Source organism: Balaenoptera physalus (assembly GCF_965194825.1).
Source record: "Balaenoptera physalus genome assembly, chromosome: 16".
Lineage (NCBI taxonomy): Eukaryota > Metazoa > Chordata > Mammalia > Artiodactyla > Balaenopteridae > Balaenoptera > Balaenoptera physalus.
Window position 1 is genome coordinate 62,957,314 of NC_138898.1, and position 18,574 is coordinate 62,975,887.

Consider the following 18,574-nt stretch of genomic DNA (forward strand, 5'->3'; position numbering starts at 1 on the left):
TGTTATGTTCTATGAAAGAATTTAGACGCAGGATGTTGGAAGAGAGACAAATGGAGTGGGTCATTACGTGTCAGTCAGGGCCATAAAAGGAAATAAATGGAATTTATTCTCAGATAGCGCCGAGGTGCTCATAGACTAGCAAATGCACGAAGTTGTCACCACCCCAGGTGTGAAAGGCAAGAGAGAGAGCCATGTCGAATAAATCCCCAACGTCTTTCTCCTCCATCTCCTGTTGGTGACCCTCCTATTGGTTGAACCCACCTGGGAACCAGATGGCGAAGACCCAGGAGGGGCAGTTTGTAGAGGGCAGCCTCCTCTATAGGACTCACAGCAGGACAGCTACAGAATGGATCTGGGAGGGCAAATGGAGCTCAGGCTATATTGGAAAGGGCAAACTAGGGAAAGGGCAGACTGGAAAGGCTTCTTGGAGGCAGTGACACATAAGGGATTCAGTTTAGGGAACAGAAAGTTCTTCCTGGCCGAGTATGTAAATTCAGGCAATAAGCAATCAACTATTGGACAGGAGTTTTCTCCTCTGGGAACCCTTTGAGAAACAGAGACACATGCTTCTCTGAGCTGACTTCAGTCTCCGGATAAACCAGATTAGATAACTTTTCAAGGTCTTTTCTAGCCGGGAAGTCTCCAGTTCTTAAAATAAAGCAGATTTTTATTCTCAGGCAGTAGGAAAAAAAGAGATTCAATCATCTGAAATAGAAGTCTCTTTTAGGACATTTTAAAGCACACTTAGATTGCATAGTGAATAGAAATATTTTTAAAAACATACAAAATGTGGTTGTTTTGTCTGGCTTTTGCAGGAGTTAAAATCAAGCCTCTGGAGAGGTCTTGGGCTTCTAAAGATGTGAGAGGGCACTGAGTCTGATCCAGAGCTTTCATCCAACGAAGACCTGAGGCTCAGGGAGGTGAAGTGTCTTCTTTTCCAAGGTCACACAGCTACTCACCATCAATAGAGGAAGGAGGAAGCACCAAGGACAGCAGAGAGTGACCCGCAGATTTACTCTGAGGGTACCTCCCACTGCTCAATGGGACACTGTCAGTGTCAAGGGCAGCAGCCGCTAAGCCCTCCCCTGGAGCAGACAGCTGAGCTCCCCAGGGAAAATAACCTGCTTAATCACACTCTCCCTGGGGGAATTTGCCGAGGCAGCCTGTCTCCTCGCAGGTGATGTGCCTTCAGTAGGGGGAACATGCTTTCTGGAGCCTGTGTCCTCTAAAAACATAGGACCCAGCAGGCTTTGCTGGGGAGGCAGGAAGGCGCTATTGTAAAACACAGGCTCAGTGTCCAACGTGGGCTCAGATTGTGGCTCTGCCACTCGCTGTGTGAGCTTGGACCAGTCACTGCACCTCTCTGAGTCTTAGTCTCCTCTGTAAAATGGGGCTAAAAATGGTACCTACCCCCAGGGTTGTTGACCAACTGTGAAACCCCTATCACGGCACCTGACAATAGTAAGCACTTGATAAATGTTTATTATTCACGACACCGTGGAAACACTCAGCACAGTGCCCAGCCTATAGCAAACAGCAGGTAAAAGGCATCAGCTCTCATCCTCATCCTCATCATCAGTGGTTAATCCATGGCAATGAGACCTTCGGTGAACAGAGATACGGCAACGCAGTCTCCAAACGTCCTGTTACCTGCCCAGCCATGGCCCCGCTTTAAGAAAACCTCACATACAAAGCCCTGAGCTAGCACATCTGGGGAGCAATTAGTCACAAATGGCAGCTCTGGCTTTCCAGCTGGAGTCGCTGGATTGAGGACTGTAAACTGCAGACCCCTCCTAGGCACGGAAATCGGAGTCTATGCCAGCCAGCCTGGCTGCCCGGCTTTCAGGAAGGCATCTGTTTGGGAAGGGAAGCTTCCAGACTCCCTGTCCATGTGGGCAGCCGTGGCTGAGAGGACTAGGCCCCCTGGAGGTCTTGCTCACTTTGCCAGCGCCGTGGGCAGTCAACCTTGTCAGGAGGAGAAGGGTCCCCAGGAGCTGTCACTGCAGGAAACCCCAAAGGGTCCTTTCAACACCTGCATATTTACTACGATCCAGAAAGTGACCCTGGTGTGGGCCAAGAAGACCTTCCCTTTCCTTCTCTCCTCTCCCTCCCTTCCCCCTTTCATTCATTCTTTCATTCAACAAATATTTATTGCACACCTACTATGTACCAAGCACAATGTTATGCGCTAGAGATTTTTTTTTTAAGGGACCAAGATAGACCCCACCCTCTGTATGTAACCAGAGCATCTCTCTCCAGCCCTCATTATCCCAGACCTTGGACTGCCGATAGGAAAAACATGCCTTCGTTCTGCACGCAATTCCGTGATGCTAGGACGTGCCCATGGCAGTGCCAGGCAGAGAGGAGGTGCCATCCTCATAGCGGTTGTGACGAGAAAATGAGGTCACACAGCAAGCACTCAATAAATGCTAGCCATCGTCATTCCCCGACACGAGGCTCTGTGCCTAGCACTTCACATGCCCACCTTTCCACACTCACAGCAACTCTGGGAGGTGGGTGCTATTTTTATCCCAGTGGTAGAGGTGACGAAACGGGGCCCAGAGAAATTAAGTCCTTTGTCCCGAGGGTTAATGTGGAGGCTGGATTGGAAGCCAGACGGCCTGGCTCCAGAATCCACTCTTAAGCCACTGCCAGCATGGGCAGGCATCAGTTGGTTCTCCCAGCCAAACTTGAATTCCTCCTCCTTCTGGCTACAGCCATTTTGTTCTGGAATTTGTTTGGTGGACTTGCCAATCCAGGTGCCTCAGCAGCAGCAGCTGTGGGACCCTCACAAGCCAAGATCTTGCTGGAATTTGGATCTTGGGTGAAGCGGGGCCAGCGTGGAAAGGCAGTGGCGCTCCAACAACAAGGCCGATGAGCTCTCTCTCACTGGCTCCTTCAGGCTGCCAGAACCTCCCCTCCAGCCTTCCCCTGGAGCCTGTGGCTGCCCAACAGCCTTCCAGTAAATTCCATCTTAAGTTAGCCAGAATCGGATTCTGTAGCTTGCCACCCAGGATCCCCACTCAACCACACAGCCTCACACTTGACTGGTGCACGACGCCCCTTTACGTTTCCTTAGCAGGATCAGACCCCGAAACCCCTGCTGCCCTCGGGCACGGCCAGGCGAGGACTGACAGCCCGGTACTTACGTGCCATCAATTTTCTCCACGCCGTGGAAGAAGCTGATGCAATCTGATGTGTTCCGTAGGTTAAGGCACTTCCCATCGATGAACTCGGCTGAGTTTTTGTCCTCGAGGTCCCTCTCCAGGGCATGCTGAGCATCCCGGTTATCCCTGTGGGGGCAAGGACATGTCCCCGAATTGTGCACGCACCCAGCGACCCTCACCCAAGGTCACAGGGGAGGTCGGTGCAGAGCCCCTGCTGGAAGCCAAGTCTGTGGACCCCCAGGAGGGTGCTCTGCCCACCCCCCGTGGCTTCCAGCCCTCTTCCCACCTTGACGCCCCCCCCCCCGCACACCCAGGGCCTCCCTGCACTACCCCACCCTCCCTGCAATCCAAGCAGACCTGTTGTCACTTAGAAAACATTTACTGTAAAGGGTCAAATACTACATATTTTAGGTTTTGTGGGTCATATGGTCTCTCTTGCAACTACTCAACTATGTAGGAAAACAAGCATAGATAATGTGTAAATGAATGGTGTGGCTGTGTTCCAATAAAACTTTATTTACAAAAACAGGTGGTGGGCCAGATTTGGCCCTCCAGCTGTAGTTTGCTGACCTAATATAGAAGATATGAATTCACACTTTGGACAAAGCCAGGTTTCAATTTAAATTGGTTCACAAATCCTTGTGTCTGATGCTATGCCAGGCACAGAGGGAAAAGACATGAATAAGCCTCAGTCACTACCTTCAGGTTGCTCACAGATTTGTGTAAATAAATACAGTAAAAAATAAAGAAAGAATGAAAAGAGCAACAGTGCAGGTTCAGAAAGGCTACACAGTAACACAGAGGAGGAAGCCATTAACGCTGGGTGAGGGGTGGTCAGGGAAGGCTTCCCCAGAAAGTGTCTGAGCTGGGTTTTCATAACAATAGGAGTAGATATTATGGACAAAGTTGGGTTGGGGGGGATGAGAATTCCAAGCTGAGGATACCACGTGTGCAAAAGCAGAGAAACTAGAGACATCCAGGTATTTAGGGACCCATAAGCAGCTCAAAAGGCTGACAGAATCAGAGACTGGGTGAAGTCAGGGACTAGGTGGAGGCACGGACGGGGCAGGGTCAAGGAGTGGGCGGAGCCGGGGAGTGGGTGGAGTCTGGGACTAAGCCAGGTGAGGAGAACACAATGGGGCGGGGCCAGGACTTGAGCCTGAAGGGCTGGTATTTGGCTGAGAAGTTTAGACTTAAATGTCACTGTTTGCCAAGACTCCAGACATTGGAGACCCACGTTCATGATTCTTGCCATATTCCCAAAGTACCTGTATTATTATTTACCTGCTAATTTTCTTTTTTCAATCATAAATAAATAAAATACATAAATAAATGCATTTCTAATTCAAAAAGAGTCATGCACCACAATGTTCATTGCAGCTCTATTTACAATAACCAGGACATGGAACCAACCTAAGTGTCCATCAACAGATGAATGGATAAAGAAGATGTGGCACATATATACAATGGAATATTACTCAGCCATAAAAAGAAACAAAATTGAGTTACTTGTAGTGAGGTGGATGGACCTAGAGTCTGTCATACAGAGTGAAGTAAGTCAGAAAGAGAAAAACAAATACCGTATGCTAACACATATATATGGAATCTAAACAAAAAAATGGTTCTGAAGAACCTAGGGACAAGACAGGAATAAAGACACAGACGTAGAGAATGGACTTGAGGACATGGGGAGGGGAAAGGGTAAGCTGGGACGAAGTGAGAGAGTGGCATGGACATATACACACTACCAAATGTAAAATAGCTAGCTAGTGGGAAGCAGCCACATAGCACAGGGAGATCAGTTCGGTGCTTTGTGACCACCTAGAGGGGTGGGATAGAGAGGGTGGGAGGGAGACGAAAGAGGGAGGAGATATGGGGATATATGCATACGCATAGCTGATTCACTTTGTTATAAAGCAGAAACTAACACACCATTGTAAAGCAATTATACTCCAATAAAGATGTTTTAAAAATAAATAAATAAATGTATTTCAAAAGGAAAAATCTACATCACTGTCTTTAAAAGAAAACCAGTAACTGTTTCCAAACCTAAATGCAAAGTAAACACTAACAGAATGCTAGCTAGAATCTGTTGTCTCCAGCAGGTTCTAAGCCTGAAACTTTTTCTGTTTCTTTTTTGGTTGAAAAAAGGAAATTAAAGACGCGTAAGCATTGCGTAAGCATTGATTGAGAGTTTTGCCTTGATGTCTTCTTTTTTTCTTTTTTTAAAAAATTTATTATTTTTTTAAAATTTTTATTCGAGTGTAGATGATTTACAATGTTGTATTAGTTTCTGCTATACAGCAAAGTGAATCAGTTAAACATATAGATATATCCACTCTTTTTTAAATTCTTTTCCCATACAGGTCATTACAGAGTATTGAGCAGAGTTCCCTGTGCTATACAGTAGGTCTTTACTAGTTATCTAGTTTATATATAGTAGTGTGTATATGTCAGTCCCAATTTCCCAATTTATCCCTCCCTCCCTTTCCCCCCTGGTAACCATAAGTTTGTTTTTCATCTGTGACTCTATTTCTGTTTTGTAAATAAGTTCATTTGTACCATTTATTTATTTATTTATTTTTATTAGGCTCTAGTTTCTCTCTTACTTTCTTTTTTTAAAATTTTTTAATTTTTTAATTTATTTTATTTTTGGCTGCATTGGATCTTCACTGCTACGCGTGAGCTTTCTCTAGTTGCGGCGAGCGGGGGCTACTCTTCGTTGCGGTATGCAGGCTTCTCATTGCAGGGGCTTCTCTTGTTGCAGAGCATGGGCTGTAGGTGCAGGGGCTTCCATAGTTGTGGCACGCAGGCTCAGTAGTTGTGGCACACGGGCTTAGTTGCTCTGTGGCATGTGGGATCTTCCTGGACCAGGGCTCGAACCCATGTCCCTTGCATTGGCAGGCGGATTCTTAACCATTGTACCACCAGGGAAGTCCTGTACCATTTTTTTAGATTCCCTTGATGTCTTAAAGGAATTGAAAGAGACTGGAGAAGGGAATAACTTTGAGCAGTTTGATGTCCAGACGTGACTAAAGTGATTGGTGCACGTCTCACATCGGTCTCTCTCTTTCCCCTCCTGCATCTAATTTTCTCCCTCCCTTTCTCTCCCTTCCTCTCCCTGTCTCTGTCCCTCTGTCTCTCTCATCTTCATCTCCTTCTGCCTCCTTTTGCTTGGTTTCTCTCTGTCTCGGGGCCTCAGTGTGTGTCTCTCTCTACCTCTCCCCTGCCTGTCTCTATCTTTCTGCCACATTCTTTTTCTGCTATGGATACTGAAAGCTGGTGAGAGGTTTCAAACAGGCCAGGAGCAAAGAAATTAAATCCTCATGCTGGGTCTGCACCCATCAGGATGCACAGAGGGTCATGTTGGAGCAAGGAGAGCCATCCCGGGGCCCTTATGGCCTTTGGAATTGGCAGAGCCATGGGGAAATGGGGCCCCATCCTGCCTCATGAGGTGGAGTGTGAAGAAAGACCAGAATGCAGAAGAGAAACGTGCCAGAGCATCAGAGGGGAACCTGGGGCCTCAGAATCCCGGGGCAGCTGGTCCAGCCTCCTGGCCCTGGCTAATGAGGCCCGGGGAGGGAGACGACAGCCCCATCTCCCCCAGATGGAGAGCCTGGCCAGTGTCAAGACTCGCCCAGCTGTCAGCCCGCAAGGAAAAGCCTGAACCTGGCTCCTGCGCCGTCAGGAAAGCCTTTTCTGCTTTGCTGGGGCACCTGGTGAGGTGAGGACTTGGCTCTGCGCAGATGCAGGCCTCAGGCCTCGCCTAGAAAACCTCGAGTCAACAGCCCATCAGCTGCCCGGGGCCGGGGCAGCCGCCCTAGCAGGTGAGCGGCAGAGCTTCCCCAAGGGCAAGGTCGCACTGAGTTCTGCCCTGTTGATGAGGCTCTGGACAGTTCTAGGTTAATTAGGCTGCCCCGGCTTCCTCCCTGCAAGATGACAGGTGTCTTCTGAAAAGGGGCCGCTGCCCAAGGTCAAAGGGCCTCTCCCAGGGTGACTGGGCCTCTGGTCCTGGCAAAGAGGAGAGTCCCTCCCACCCGCTCTCATCCCCTCCCCACCCACACTGCCTCCGCTGCTTTCCTTCCAGCCTCTGCTGCTCTCTTTTCCTCTTTCTCTGTGTCTGTCCCTTTCCGTCTCTTCATCTCTCTCACCTCTTGATTTCTCTCTCTGTCTGGCATGTCTGTGTCCCTCTCTGTCCCTCTGTCTCTCTGCTCATCTCTCTCTGTTTACGGCATCGGGTCTTTCTCTTTCTGTCTCTTTTTCCCTCTGACATCAGAGTTCACTGTGTCTTTCATTCTGTGTCTCCCAGTCGATGAGACCGTCTTGGTCTTTCTACTTTCCCTGCACAAGCAGCGCTCCACCACCCCAGTTTCAAGATTTCCCTTCCAGGGTCCAGCTCCCCAATTTCAAGTCTGGGCTTTTGTTCACTCTTCCAGCTCAAACTGTCCGATTTCCCAAACCTCAGCCCTCCCGTCACTCTAACACCAAGTTTTGTCACAGCCCCATGTCAACCACAAATGGAAAACCATGCTCTTTTGCCAAAACATAGGTGATTGTAAACATAGGGCAAGAAAAATACAATAAAGGCATTTGCCTGCCCGAAGAACTCCCTTTGTTAAAACGTTCCTGTTTAAGTACAAGTATCGAAGGGTTTTTTTAAGTGGATTAATGTATAGACGAATATTAGGCAAACATAGTCCAAGTGGTAGGTCGAAATGTCAGAAGTCAAGCCAGAGGCACATAATGATGGAATTCAACCGTGCTTTCATCCATTCAACTGTCACCTCAGTCACTGCTGTATTTGCATCTCATTTCGACTTTTCTCCACCTCTGATGTCTCCCTGGGTTTTCCCAACTCGTCTGCCCCTGACCACACCCTTAGATCTGCAGGCAGCTTTTCAACACTGTCCTGGATGCTATTTATTTTATTTTTACAGGATAATTCTCTCCTACCTCTGCCAGCCATTCTTACAGCCTCAGTGGAGTTGAGGGGCTGCTGTGTGTGTGTGTGTGTGTGTGTGTGTGTGTGTGTGTGTGTGTGTGAAGTAGGGGCGACTGCTGTTTCTGGGGTAGAACAAACCAGGGCACCAAGCCCCCAGACCCTCTCTGCAAGCTTCCTCACCCCTTAGCATCCCATGCAAGCTGCCTACGTCCTCCACACAGCGGGAAGGGGCAGCCCTGGCCAGGTTGCCAGCCCGTCTCTTGTTAGCTATATCTGAGTAAACAAGAAGGAGTAACCAGCAGAGCAGCCTGCCTGCAAGAGTTAAAGGCAAGTGCCCAGCTCAAGAGCCAGGCGGGAAGGCTGCTGCCTCCAGGGGAGCTGGGTGCCAAGGGCTCATCTATGGGTCCCAAGCCCGGTAAAACTCAAGCCTCCCTTTAATTATGGGGGAGCCTCCTGCCTTGTCATGATATCAGTTACATAATCTTCCAAGAACAAAAAGCTGATTCCTTTGAAGACTAAAAGAAACAGTGGCTCAAGGTGTCCACCAGCTCCCCTCTGGAGAGGCCAGGGACTCTCACCTTGATGCCCAATGCCACCCACTCTCTGCCATGTCCCAAAGTTCAGGACTCACATGGGGAAGCCACAGGCTAAGAGGAGCCTCAGTGAGGCCAATTTCTTTTGCCAAGGCTCTCACTGCAAACAAGAACCACCAATGCTGTGCTGACTCATGAAAATCAATCGTGTGCATGTCAGTAGCATCATATTGATAGACTGAGATCAGCCATGGTGGTAGCACTTACATCGCTGAAACTGACAAACGCGACAGATCAGGACTTCTTTCTTTTCCTGGAGAGCTGGTTGTTAAAAGCTTACCAGTACACCACTGATCAAAAGAACCACCTGGAGACACAGGACCCCTGAAATCTGGGAGACCCAAAACAAACTCCAAGAAAAGGGAGAGAAAGCAGCTCTTACCTCATCTGGATGTCAATCCTTTGAGCTAGTTTTCTCATCTGTTCTTGGCAACATTTTAGCAAATCTACTTCCTGCAATGAAAGATGTCAGAAAGAGCACGGGCCCCTTAGAAACTCACAGCCTCCTGTCTCCCAGGCCAGAGCTCCACCCCTCACCTCTCACTGCCCAACCTCCATCCCACAAGCTGAAATGTCAGGGTGGGGTCCATTTCCTGACTCGACCAGCATGATCCCCGGGCCAGGCACCTGAGGGTCGACTGTGGAAGCTGCATATTCTTTGCCCTACTGTCCTTTCTTTTTATATACTTCCAGAGTGAAAGAAAATGCAGCACCTACTATGCACCAAGGGTTCATTCATAGACCCTTTATCATAAAATATGATACATTCATATTTTATCATTGAATTAAATAATGCATATGAAGTGATACAGTGTGTGGCATATAGCAGGTGCTCAATAAACACTGGCTGTTACTTTTGTTATTTATTGGTATTACTATTATGATGCCCATTTTGGAGAGGAAAAGACTGAGGGTCAAATGATCTCCTTTCTCACTGTTTCTAAATTGCAACCTAGGCCCCCACCCACGCTTTCTGAGCCCTAATTTTGCATCGGGTGACGCATGTGGCTTCTGCTCCTGACAGGCAGCTCAGAAACCTCTCTGACCAGCTGGACTTCCCTCCTCCCTCAGGGGGCTGGCCAGACCCAGGGGGCATCTTACCCGGATAAGATTTTTCTCCACGTTGTCATGGACCAAGTCAATCCCGATCCTTTTCTCTCGCTGGTACTGACACTCCAGGGCCACCTGTAGGGGGCGTGGGGAATCATGTATTCTCCCTGCAGCTGTATGTAGACCCTGAGCAGAACTGACTCACATCTACCTTTGCCATGGTCTGTTTCATTCCTGGGAAACCTGGATGCTTCATGTGGCCCCATCACTGTGCGTTTGGGTGGGCTTCTGCCTCCCCTTCTCCATCAGTGAGGGCTGTGGGATGCTGAGATGGTAGATGGGTGCAAAATCGGTGCACATCTCAAGCTGGCCATGCTGGTTAAGTCAGTTTGACAAATGTAAAGCGCTTAGAATACTGTCTATAAGAATTACCTGTGAATATATATGAACACCCTTTTTTGGAGATCTCTAAATGGGGGAAGAGCTTTGGAAAGTGACATAGGCCAAGTGAGACCCAGGCAACCCTGCCACATGGACCTTACAACCGTCATGGGGACATGAACAGAGCAGAACAGAAGCCAGGGGAGCGGCTGCTCAGTGGAGCTCCTGCAGCAGCAGACTGTCAAAGAATTGTGATGGGTCACTGGCCTGTGATGTCACAAGGAGCAGCGGCAGTGAGAAGGAGGCAGGGGAGCACGGCACCTGGTGTTGGGACGCAAATGTATCCGGGAACTCAGAAAGGAGGGGGAGCACTTGATGCCACAAGAATTCACTGCTCCCTTCTCTGTGTCACACTCCATCAAGGCACTGGGGACACTGCAGTGAACTAAATGGTCCCTGCTCTTACGGAGTTCTAACAGAAGAGAGAGAACACACACAAATGAACATAGAAAGAAACTCAATCGTTTCTGACTGTGATAAGGGCTGTGATGAAAATAGCGAGCTGTGGGTGGGTGGGGAATAACCAGCAGGGTGGTCCGGGGGGACTTCTCTAAGGACGTGGCAGACCGAGACCTGAATTATGAGAAGCAGCAGAAATGAATGGGAATAATGCACCAGGAAGAGGGAACAGCCAGTGCAAAGGCCCTGGGGTAGGAGGAGCAGCAGACAGGAAGCCCTTGGGCCTGTGACAAGGAACTCAGATGTCAACTAGGATGCATTAGGAAGCCATTGAGGGGGTTTTAGCGGGGAGGTGCAGAGATCTAGTTTAATATTTAAAACCATCCCTCTGGCTGCTGTCTGGAAAATGCGTTGGAGGGGCCAGAGGTAAGGAGGCCAGGAAGGAGGCCGTCACCATTGTCCACTGAGAGGCACCTGGACTGAGGTGGTAACCTTGGAGTTGGAGACAAGTGGATGGAAGTGAGATGCCTCTGGTCCCTGTGCCCCCATGTGTCTGTCACAGGGGGGCCACGTGATGGGGCAGAGCTGGGCTTTCCAGACAGGCTGGGGGAGTGAGGAGAGAGTCTGGGAGAGGGGAGGAGCACTAGATTTCAGATTCTGCTTTGGGTCTCTGAGCAGCAGCCCTGCCCACTGTCCTTCTGGGGGGAACCTGGAGGCATAGGGAAATAGTAGGGACCCCCATCCCATAGTGGTCAGAACCTGTGCCTTGTCTCCGGGGGAAACATGAAGGCAGGGCCTCTCCTACAGAAGCCCCCACGCCTGCCACGGAGCAGGCATGGCTGCAGGAGGTTTGCAGGCAGGGTTTCTGCATTCGCACACACTCCAGAGAGCAGCAGAACATCATGTTGTGTGGCCACGATGATCTCCCACAGCAAAGGCAGATAATGCCAGTTCCTCAGCCAGTGTCCACTCCAGGACCCAGTGATAAATGCTCACTTACCCAGACTCCATTGCACCCAGGGAGCCCACGTGAGTTCTGGCAAATGGGCTAAAAATGGACTCACATAATGGACCTTCTGGAAAAGTGATATTCCCTGATAAAAAGGGACAGACACAGTTGACATTTTGCCCCTTCCCTACCCCATCCTCCTGCCTCGACTGAGAATATCCAAATGCTCCTGGCAAGCGGGAGTTTGCAATATGAGATCTGAAACGTCCTTGAAAGTAGTAGGACAAAAGCCCCGTGTTAAGGATGGCCAAGCAGACAGGAGGCTGGGTCCGTTCTGGTATCACGTGGAGGCTGCAGCGTCCTCCTCTCTTTTCCTCTGGAATTCTCGTAACAGAAAATGAAATTCCTCTTTGGCTGAGCTGCTGTAGTCAGATGGCTGTTTACATGCAGCCTAAAGCTATCCTAACTGCTCCAGGATATGGCTGGAGACTGGGAAACCGAAGTGTGGAGGATGTCCACATTCAGATATTTATTCATTTATTCAACAAATACTTCTTGAGTGCCTGCTGTGTGCCACACACTGTGTCAGGATGGGAAGACACTCAGAACATTGGTCTAGATGACAGGCAATCAGCACAGACACTGCTTGTTGAGGACCAGCATAGACATACTGGTCCCCCACAGCTGCATAGCAGTCCTTGGTGAAAAAGCAGACAGAAATCCCTGCCCTCATGGTGCCTATATTCTAGTGTGTGGAGCAAAACAATAAGTAAATTGTACAGTATGTTAGCAGGTCTTGAGGGCTACAGAGAAAAATAGAGCAGTTATTTGAAGCACATCTTCTAAAGATCATCACGTACACACACACGCTTGTGATGTCTTTATGAAATCCCTGTGATTTCGATGTAACCCCAAGGAGAAAAGGAAATTCCATTCAGTCTGAGGAACCCTGATTGGACTGGGATTATTGTCAATTGACTAAGTTATATATATATATATATATTTTTTTAGCTTAAAGCTGATTATAGATGATAATGCAGCTCAAACTCAGCTGCACGGCACCCGTCACCTTGACCTTCACTCAAGGGGAGTGTGGGGGGCTGCGCTGCAGGGGTGGTATCCCAGCGGCCGTCGGGCCCCCCCTCCGCACGCCACCCTCACCTGCAGTGGACAGTTCAGTTCCTCCGCCATGCACTCCAGCCGCCTCTTGACTGCATCCAGGCTGTGGTTCTCGTTCAGAAGCCTCTCCAGCTCATAGCTCAGCTCCGACTTCCAGAAGCCAATGTCCGACAGCCTCTGGCCCAGGTTCCGGCGGGTCCCCTCCTGCATCTGGCGCGTCAGCTGGTCCTTGTCCTGCATGAGCCGCATGGAGTCGCCCATCAGCCGGCCGGCCCACAGCCGCGAGGCCTCGGCCGCGCGGATCTGCAGCTGGTTGGACTGGTCCCAGTCATGGGGGCTGTAGCGACAGAAGAGCGCTGAGCGGACGGCCGGCAGGATGGTGGGCGGCCGCAGGGCGCTGCGGCACGTGGCTCCCTCGTCCGGGCAGGTCTGGGTGTTGGAGACCTTGTAGAAGAGGCTGGGTCTCCATGAGTTCAGGTAGCGGTACCCAGGCAGGTAATAGGGCTGGTAACACTCCTGGATCACCGGGGCCGGCGCAACCGGGGGCAGCGCGCTGATGCCGCAGGCTTTCTTGGGGCCACAGTAACTGGCAGTCTGAGTGGTTCCAAGAAACTCCATCTTCCCCCGTCAGCTCCGCTAGGGCAAAACTGTGCCTAAGGGGGCCAAGGCACCACAGGAAGGGGAAGGGGCTTCTCTGAGGGACGGGCAGGACCTCTATGACTCGGCACTGTTGTCATAAAGCCTGGGGGAGTGGGGCCTTACTGGGACCCCTGCTCACTTGCCCCAGCTGGGGCCATAGCATCACAATCAAAACACAGACCAAGGGCTTCCCTGGTGGCGCTGTGGTTGAGAGTCTGCCTGCCAGTGCAGGGGACACGGGTTCGAGCCCTGGTCTGGGAAGGTCCCACATGCCGCGGAGCAACTGGGCCCATGAGCCACAATTACTGAGCCTGCGCATCTGGAGCCTGTGCTCCGCAACAAGAGAGGCCGCGATAGTGAGAGGCCCGCGCACCGCGATGAAGAGCGGCCCCCGCTTGCTGCAACTAGAGAAAGCCCTCGCACAGAAACGAAGACCCAACACAGCCATAAATAAATAAATAAATTAATTAAAAAAAAAAAAAAACACAGACCAAAAAAATCAACAGAATGAATGAGTTTTTCAATCTACAGAGTTGGAGGTGCAAGAAATGGCATTTATGTATTTCTCATAATAATCGAATCTGCCTTTCCAAACTTAACTCTGCCTGTGGGAGAAAATTTAATGTGGTCCACTGCAGTAAACCCAATCAGCTCAGGGCCGATTTGGTCAAGGTTAGTTGTTTTCCTTCTCTCTTTGTCCCCAGGATGGCACCCAAGTGGTCCATGCACAGCGTGGGCTACTACTCAGCAGTAAAGAAGAATGAGCTCTTGGCACGCGAAACAGCGGGAATGAATCTCAAGTGCATTAAGCTAAATGGAAGCAGCTAGACTCGTACATCCTGTATGAGTCCATCTAGGTGACATTCTGGATGTCATCTGGATGACTTTCAGGCAGATCCATATGGCCAGAAGGCAGGTCAGTGGTTGCCAGGGCTGGGGGTAGGGGAAAGATTGACCACAAAGGAGCAGGAGAAAATTTGGGAATGGCGACAGCACTGCTCTGTGTCTTGATGGTTGCAGGGGTTACACAGCTATCTGTATTTGTCAAAACCCATAGAACTGTCCACTAAAAGAGGGACGTTTACTGTACATAAACCATACTTCAATGAAGCTGAACGTAATAAGGAAGCAGGGTGGGGGAATTGTGAGCTCCATGTGGGGCTCCACTGTGTCCATTTGGCTTCACCGTTAAGTCCCAGCACCTGGCACATCCACAGCAAACCTATAAAGAAAGCTTGACCTCCCCACCTTATAGGGTGGGCTCTGGGCCCCTCTGTACCTACAATGCTCACCTTGCTGGATCATTGAAGATGGGACATCCTACACAGGAGGTGCTTGCACATTGGAGCAGCCAAGAAATGGTCCGGAAAGACTCAGGGTACTTCTTAAGCACTAAATGTTCATAGTAAAATATTAATGTGGTATCTAAGGGTATAAAGTAAAATTTAGATTTTCTCATTACTCCTAGCTACTTCCAGTCTTCCCAGACATAACTCCAATGAACAGGTTTTTGTAATTTTCTAGAGACATTCTATGCACATACAAGCTTATATCAATCTATATCTTTTTTTTTTTTTTTTTTTGGCTGTGTTGGGTCTTCGTTTCTGTGTGAGGGCTTTCTCTAGTTGGCGGCAACCGGGGGCCACTCTTCATCGCGGTGCGCGGGCCTCTCATTATCGCGGCCTCTCTTGTTGCGGAGCACAGGCTCCAGACGCGCAGGCTCAGTAGTTGTGGCTCACAGGACTAGTTGCTCCGCGGCATGTGGGATCTTCCCAGACCAGGGCTCGAACCCGTGTCCCCTGCATTACCAGGCAGACTTTCAACCACTGCGCCACCAGGGAAGCCCCAATCTATATCTTTTTTACATAAATGGTAAACACTATACCCACCATTTTCCACATAACTGTAACTCTTGGAGATCATCTCATTTTGGTCCATAAACATCTCTCTCTTCCATTTAGTAGCTGTGCAGTGCTGCATTATATGGAGGTGTATTATTTATTTGATCATTCTCTACGACTGGGCATTTCAGTTGTTGCCAGTCTTTTGTTAGTACAAACATCGCTGCAATAAATGTCTTGCCACTTGCATTAATTTAAGTCAGGTTCGCAGAGGTACAATTTTCACACAGTGGAATTAACCCTCTCGGTGCAGTCCTGTGCGTGCTGATGAAGGCACACAGGCCCGCCGCCACCACCAGGATGAGATCATCCCCATCACCCAGGAAGACCTCTGTGCTCTTCCCTCTGCCTCTAACCCGGCAACCACCAGCGGGCCCTCTGTCCCCACAGAATGCCATACAAACAAGGTCACGTAGAACACAGTCCTTTAAGCCCGGCCTCTCTCCCTTAGTAGTTCTGCATAAATGCAATCAGCATCTTTCCACGTATATTTCTGGGCATGTCTGAGCATAACTTCTAGAAGAAGTTACAGGATGGAAGAGCATCCATTTTTTTACTTGAATATATTTTGTCTTGAAGGCTTTCCGCCTCCCGTGGGCCTCTGGATAGATACTTTATATATATTATTTATATGCATGTATATTGTCCTGAAGATTTTCCCAACCGTGGGGCTCTGAGGCCATGGCTTCCGATTCAGACACCAACGGACATCAGTCAGAAACTCCTGTTATTGGTAGAGTCGAGTTCAGGACATTGGACCACCAGAGACCTCCAGGCCCCACATAATATCAATTGGTGAGGGCTCTCCCAGAGATCTCCGTCTCAACGCTAAGACCCAGCTCCACTCAACGACCAGCAAGTTACAGTGCTGGACACCCCATGCCAAACAACTAGCAAGACAGGAACACAACCCCACGCATTAGCAGAGAGGCTGCCTAAAATCATAATAAGTTCACAGACACCCCGAAACATACCACTGGATGTGGTCCTGCCCACCAGAAAGACAAGATCCAGCCTCATCCACCAGAACACAGGCACCAGTCCCCTCTACCAGGAAGCCTACACAACCCACTGAACCAACCAAACCCACTCGGGGAAGACACCAAAAACAACAGGAACTACGAACCTGCAGCCTGTGAAAAGGAGACCCCAAACACAGTAGGTTAAGCAAAATGAGAAGACGGAGAAATACGCAGCAGATGAAGGAGCAAGGTAAAAACCCACCAGACCAAACAAATGAAGAGGAAATAGGCAGTCTACCTGAAAAAGAATTCAGAGTAATGTTAGTAAAGATGATCTAAAATCTTGGAAATAGAATGGAGAAAATACAAAAAACGTTTAACAAGGACCTAGAAGAACTAAAGAGCAAACAAACAATGATGAACAACACAATAAGTGAAATTTAAAATTCTCTAGAAGGAATCAATAGCAGAATAACTGAGGCAGAAGAATGGATAAGTGACCTGGAAGATAAAATAGTGGAAATAACTACTGCAGAGCAGAATAAAGAAAAAAGAATGAAAAGAATTGAGGACAGTCTCAGAGACCTCTGGGATAACATTAAACGCACCAACATTCAAATTATAAGGGTCCCAGAAGAAGAAGAGAAAAAGAAAGGGACTGAGAAAATATTTGAAGAGATTACAGTTGAAAACTTCCTTAATATGGAAAAGGAAATAGTCAATCAAGTCCAGGAAGTGCAGAGAGTCCCATACAGGATAAGTCCAAGGAGAAACACGTCAAAACACAAATTAATCAAATTATCAAAAATTAAATACAAAGAAAAAATATTAAAAGCAGCAAGGGGAAAGCAACAAATAACATACAAGAGACTCCCCATAAGGTTAACAGCTGATCGTTCAGCAGAAACTCTGCAAGCCAGAAAGGAGTGGCAGGACATATTTACAGTGATGAAAGGGAAAAACCTACAACCAAGATTACTCTACCCATCAAGGATCTCATTCAGATTCAATGGAGAAATAAAAACCCTTACAGACAAGCAAAAGCTAAGAGAATTCAGCACCACCAAACCAGCTTTACAACAAATGCTAAAGGAACTTCTCTAGGCAGAAGACACAAGAGAAGGAAAAGACCTACAATAACAAACCCAAAACAATTAAGAAAATGGTAATAGGAACATACATATCAATAATTACCTTAAATGTAAATGGATTAAATGCTCCAGCCAAAAGACATAGACTAGCTGAATGGATACAAAAACAAGACCCATATATATGCTGTCAACAAGAGACCCACTTCAGACCTAGGGACACATACAGACTGAAACTGAGGGGATGGAAAATGATATTCTATGCAAATGGAAATCAGAAGAAAGCTGGAATAGCAATTCTCATATCAGACAAAATAGACTTTAAAATAAAGACTATTACAAGAGACAAAGAAGGACACTACATAATTATCAAGGGATCAATCCAAGAAGAAAATACAGCGATTGTAAATATTTATGCACCCAGCATAAGAGCACCTCAATACATAAGGCAAATGCTAACAGCCATAAAAGGGGAAAACGACAGTAACACAATAATAGTAGAGGACTTTAACACCCCACTTTCACCAATGGACAGATCAACCAAAATGAAATTAAGATGGACTTAATTGATATTTATAGGACATTCCATCCAAAAACAACAGAATACACTTTCTTCCCAAGTGCTCATGGAACATTTACCAGGATAGATCATATCTTGGGTCACAAATCAAGCCTTGGTAAATTTAAGAAAACTGAAATCATATCAAGTATCTTTTCCGACCACAATGCTGTAAGACTAGATATCAATTACAGGAAAAATACTGTAAAAAATACAAACACATGGAGGCTAAACAATACGCTACTAAATAACCAAGAGATCACTGAAGAAATCAAAGAGGAAACCTAAAAATACCTAGAAACAAATAACAATGAAAACACGATGACCCAAAAGCTATGGGATGCAGCCAAAGCAGTTCTAAGAGGGAAGTTTATAGCAATACAACCTACCTCAAGAAACAAGAAAAATCTCAAATAAACAACCTACCCTTACACCTAAAGTAATTAGAGAAAGAAGAATAAACAAACCCCAAAGTTAACAGAAGGAAAGAAATCATAAAGATCAGATCAGAAATCAATGAAAAAGAAATGAAGGAAATGATAGCAAAGATCAATAAAACTAAAAGCTGGTTCTTTGAAAAGTAAACAAAATTGATAAACCATTAGCCAGACTCATCAAGAAAGAAAGGGAGAAGACTCAAATCAATAGAATTAGAAATGAAAAAGGAGAAGTAACAACTGGCACTGCAGAAATACGAAGGATCATGAGAGATTACTACAAGCAACTCTATGCCAATAAAATGGACAACCTGGAAGAAATGGACAA

At 47.8% G+C, this 18,574-nt stretch overlaps 1 protein-coding gene across 1 annotated transcript in view; it reads right to left on the reverse strand.

Annotated features, from left to right (window-relative positions):
* TEKT5 (tektin 5) overlaps positions 1-13,470 on the reverse strand; it is a 38,087-nt gene extending 24,617 nt beyond the window's left edge. The window contains exons 1-4 of the mRNA XM_082432532.1: positions 12,703-13,470; positions 9,804-9,887; positions 9,085-9,155; positions 3,150-3,293 (exon numbers count right to left, since the gene is read on the reverse strand). Of these exons, the coding sequence (XP_082288658.1) occupies positions 3,150-3,293; positions 9,085-9,155; positions 9,804-9,887; positions 12,703-13,278 (875 nt within the window). The 5' untranslated portion in view covers positions 13,279-13,470. The remainder of the gene's footprint in view (positions 1-3,149; positions 3,294-9,084; positions 9,156-9,803; positions 9,888-12,702) is intronic.
* Positions 13,471-18,574: the final 5,104 nt, after the last annotated feature.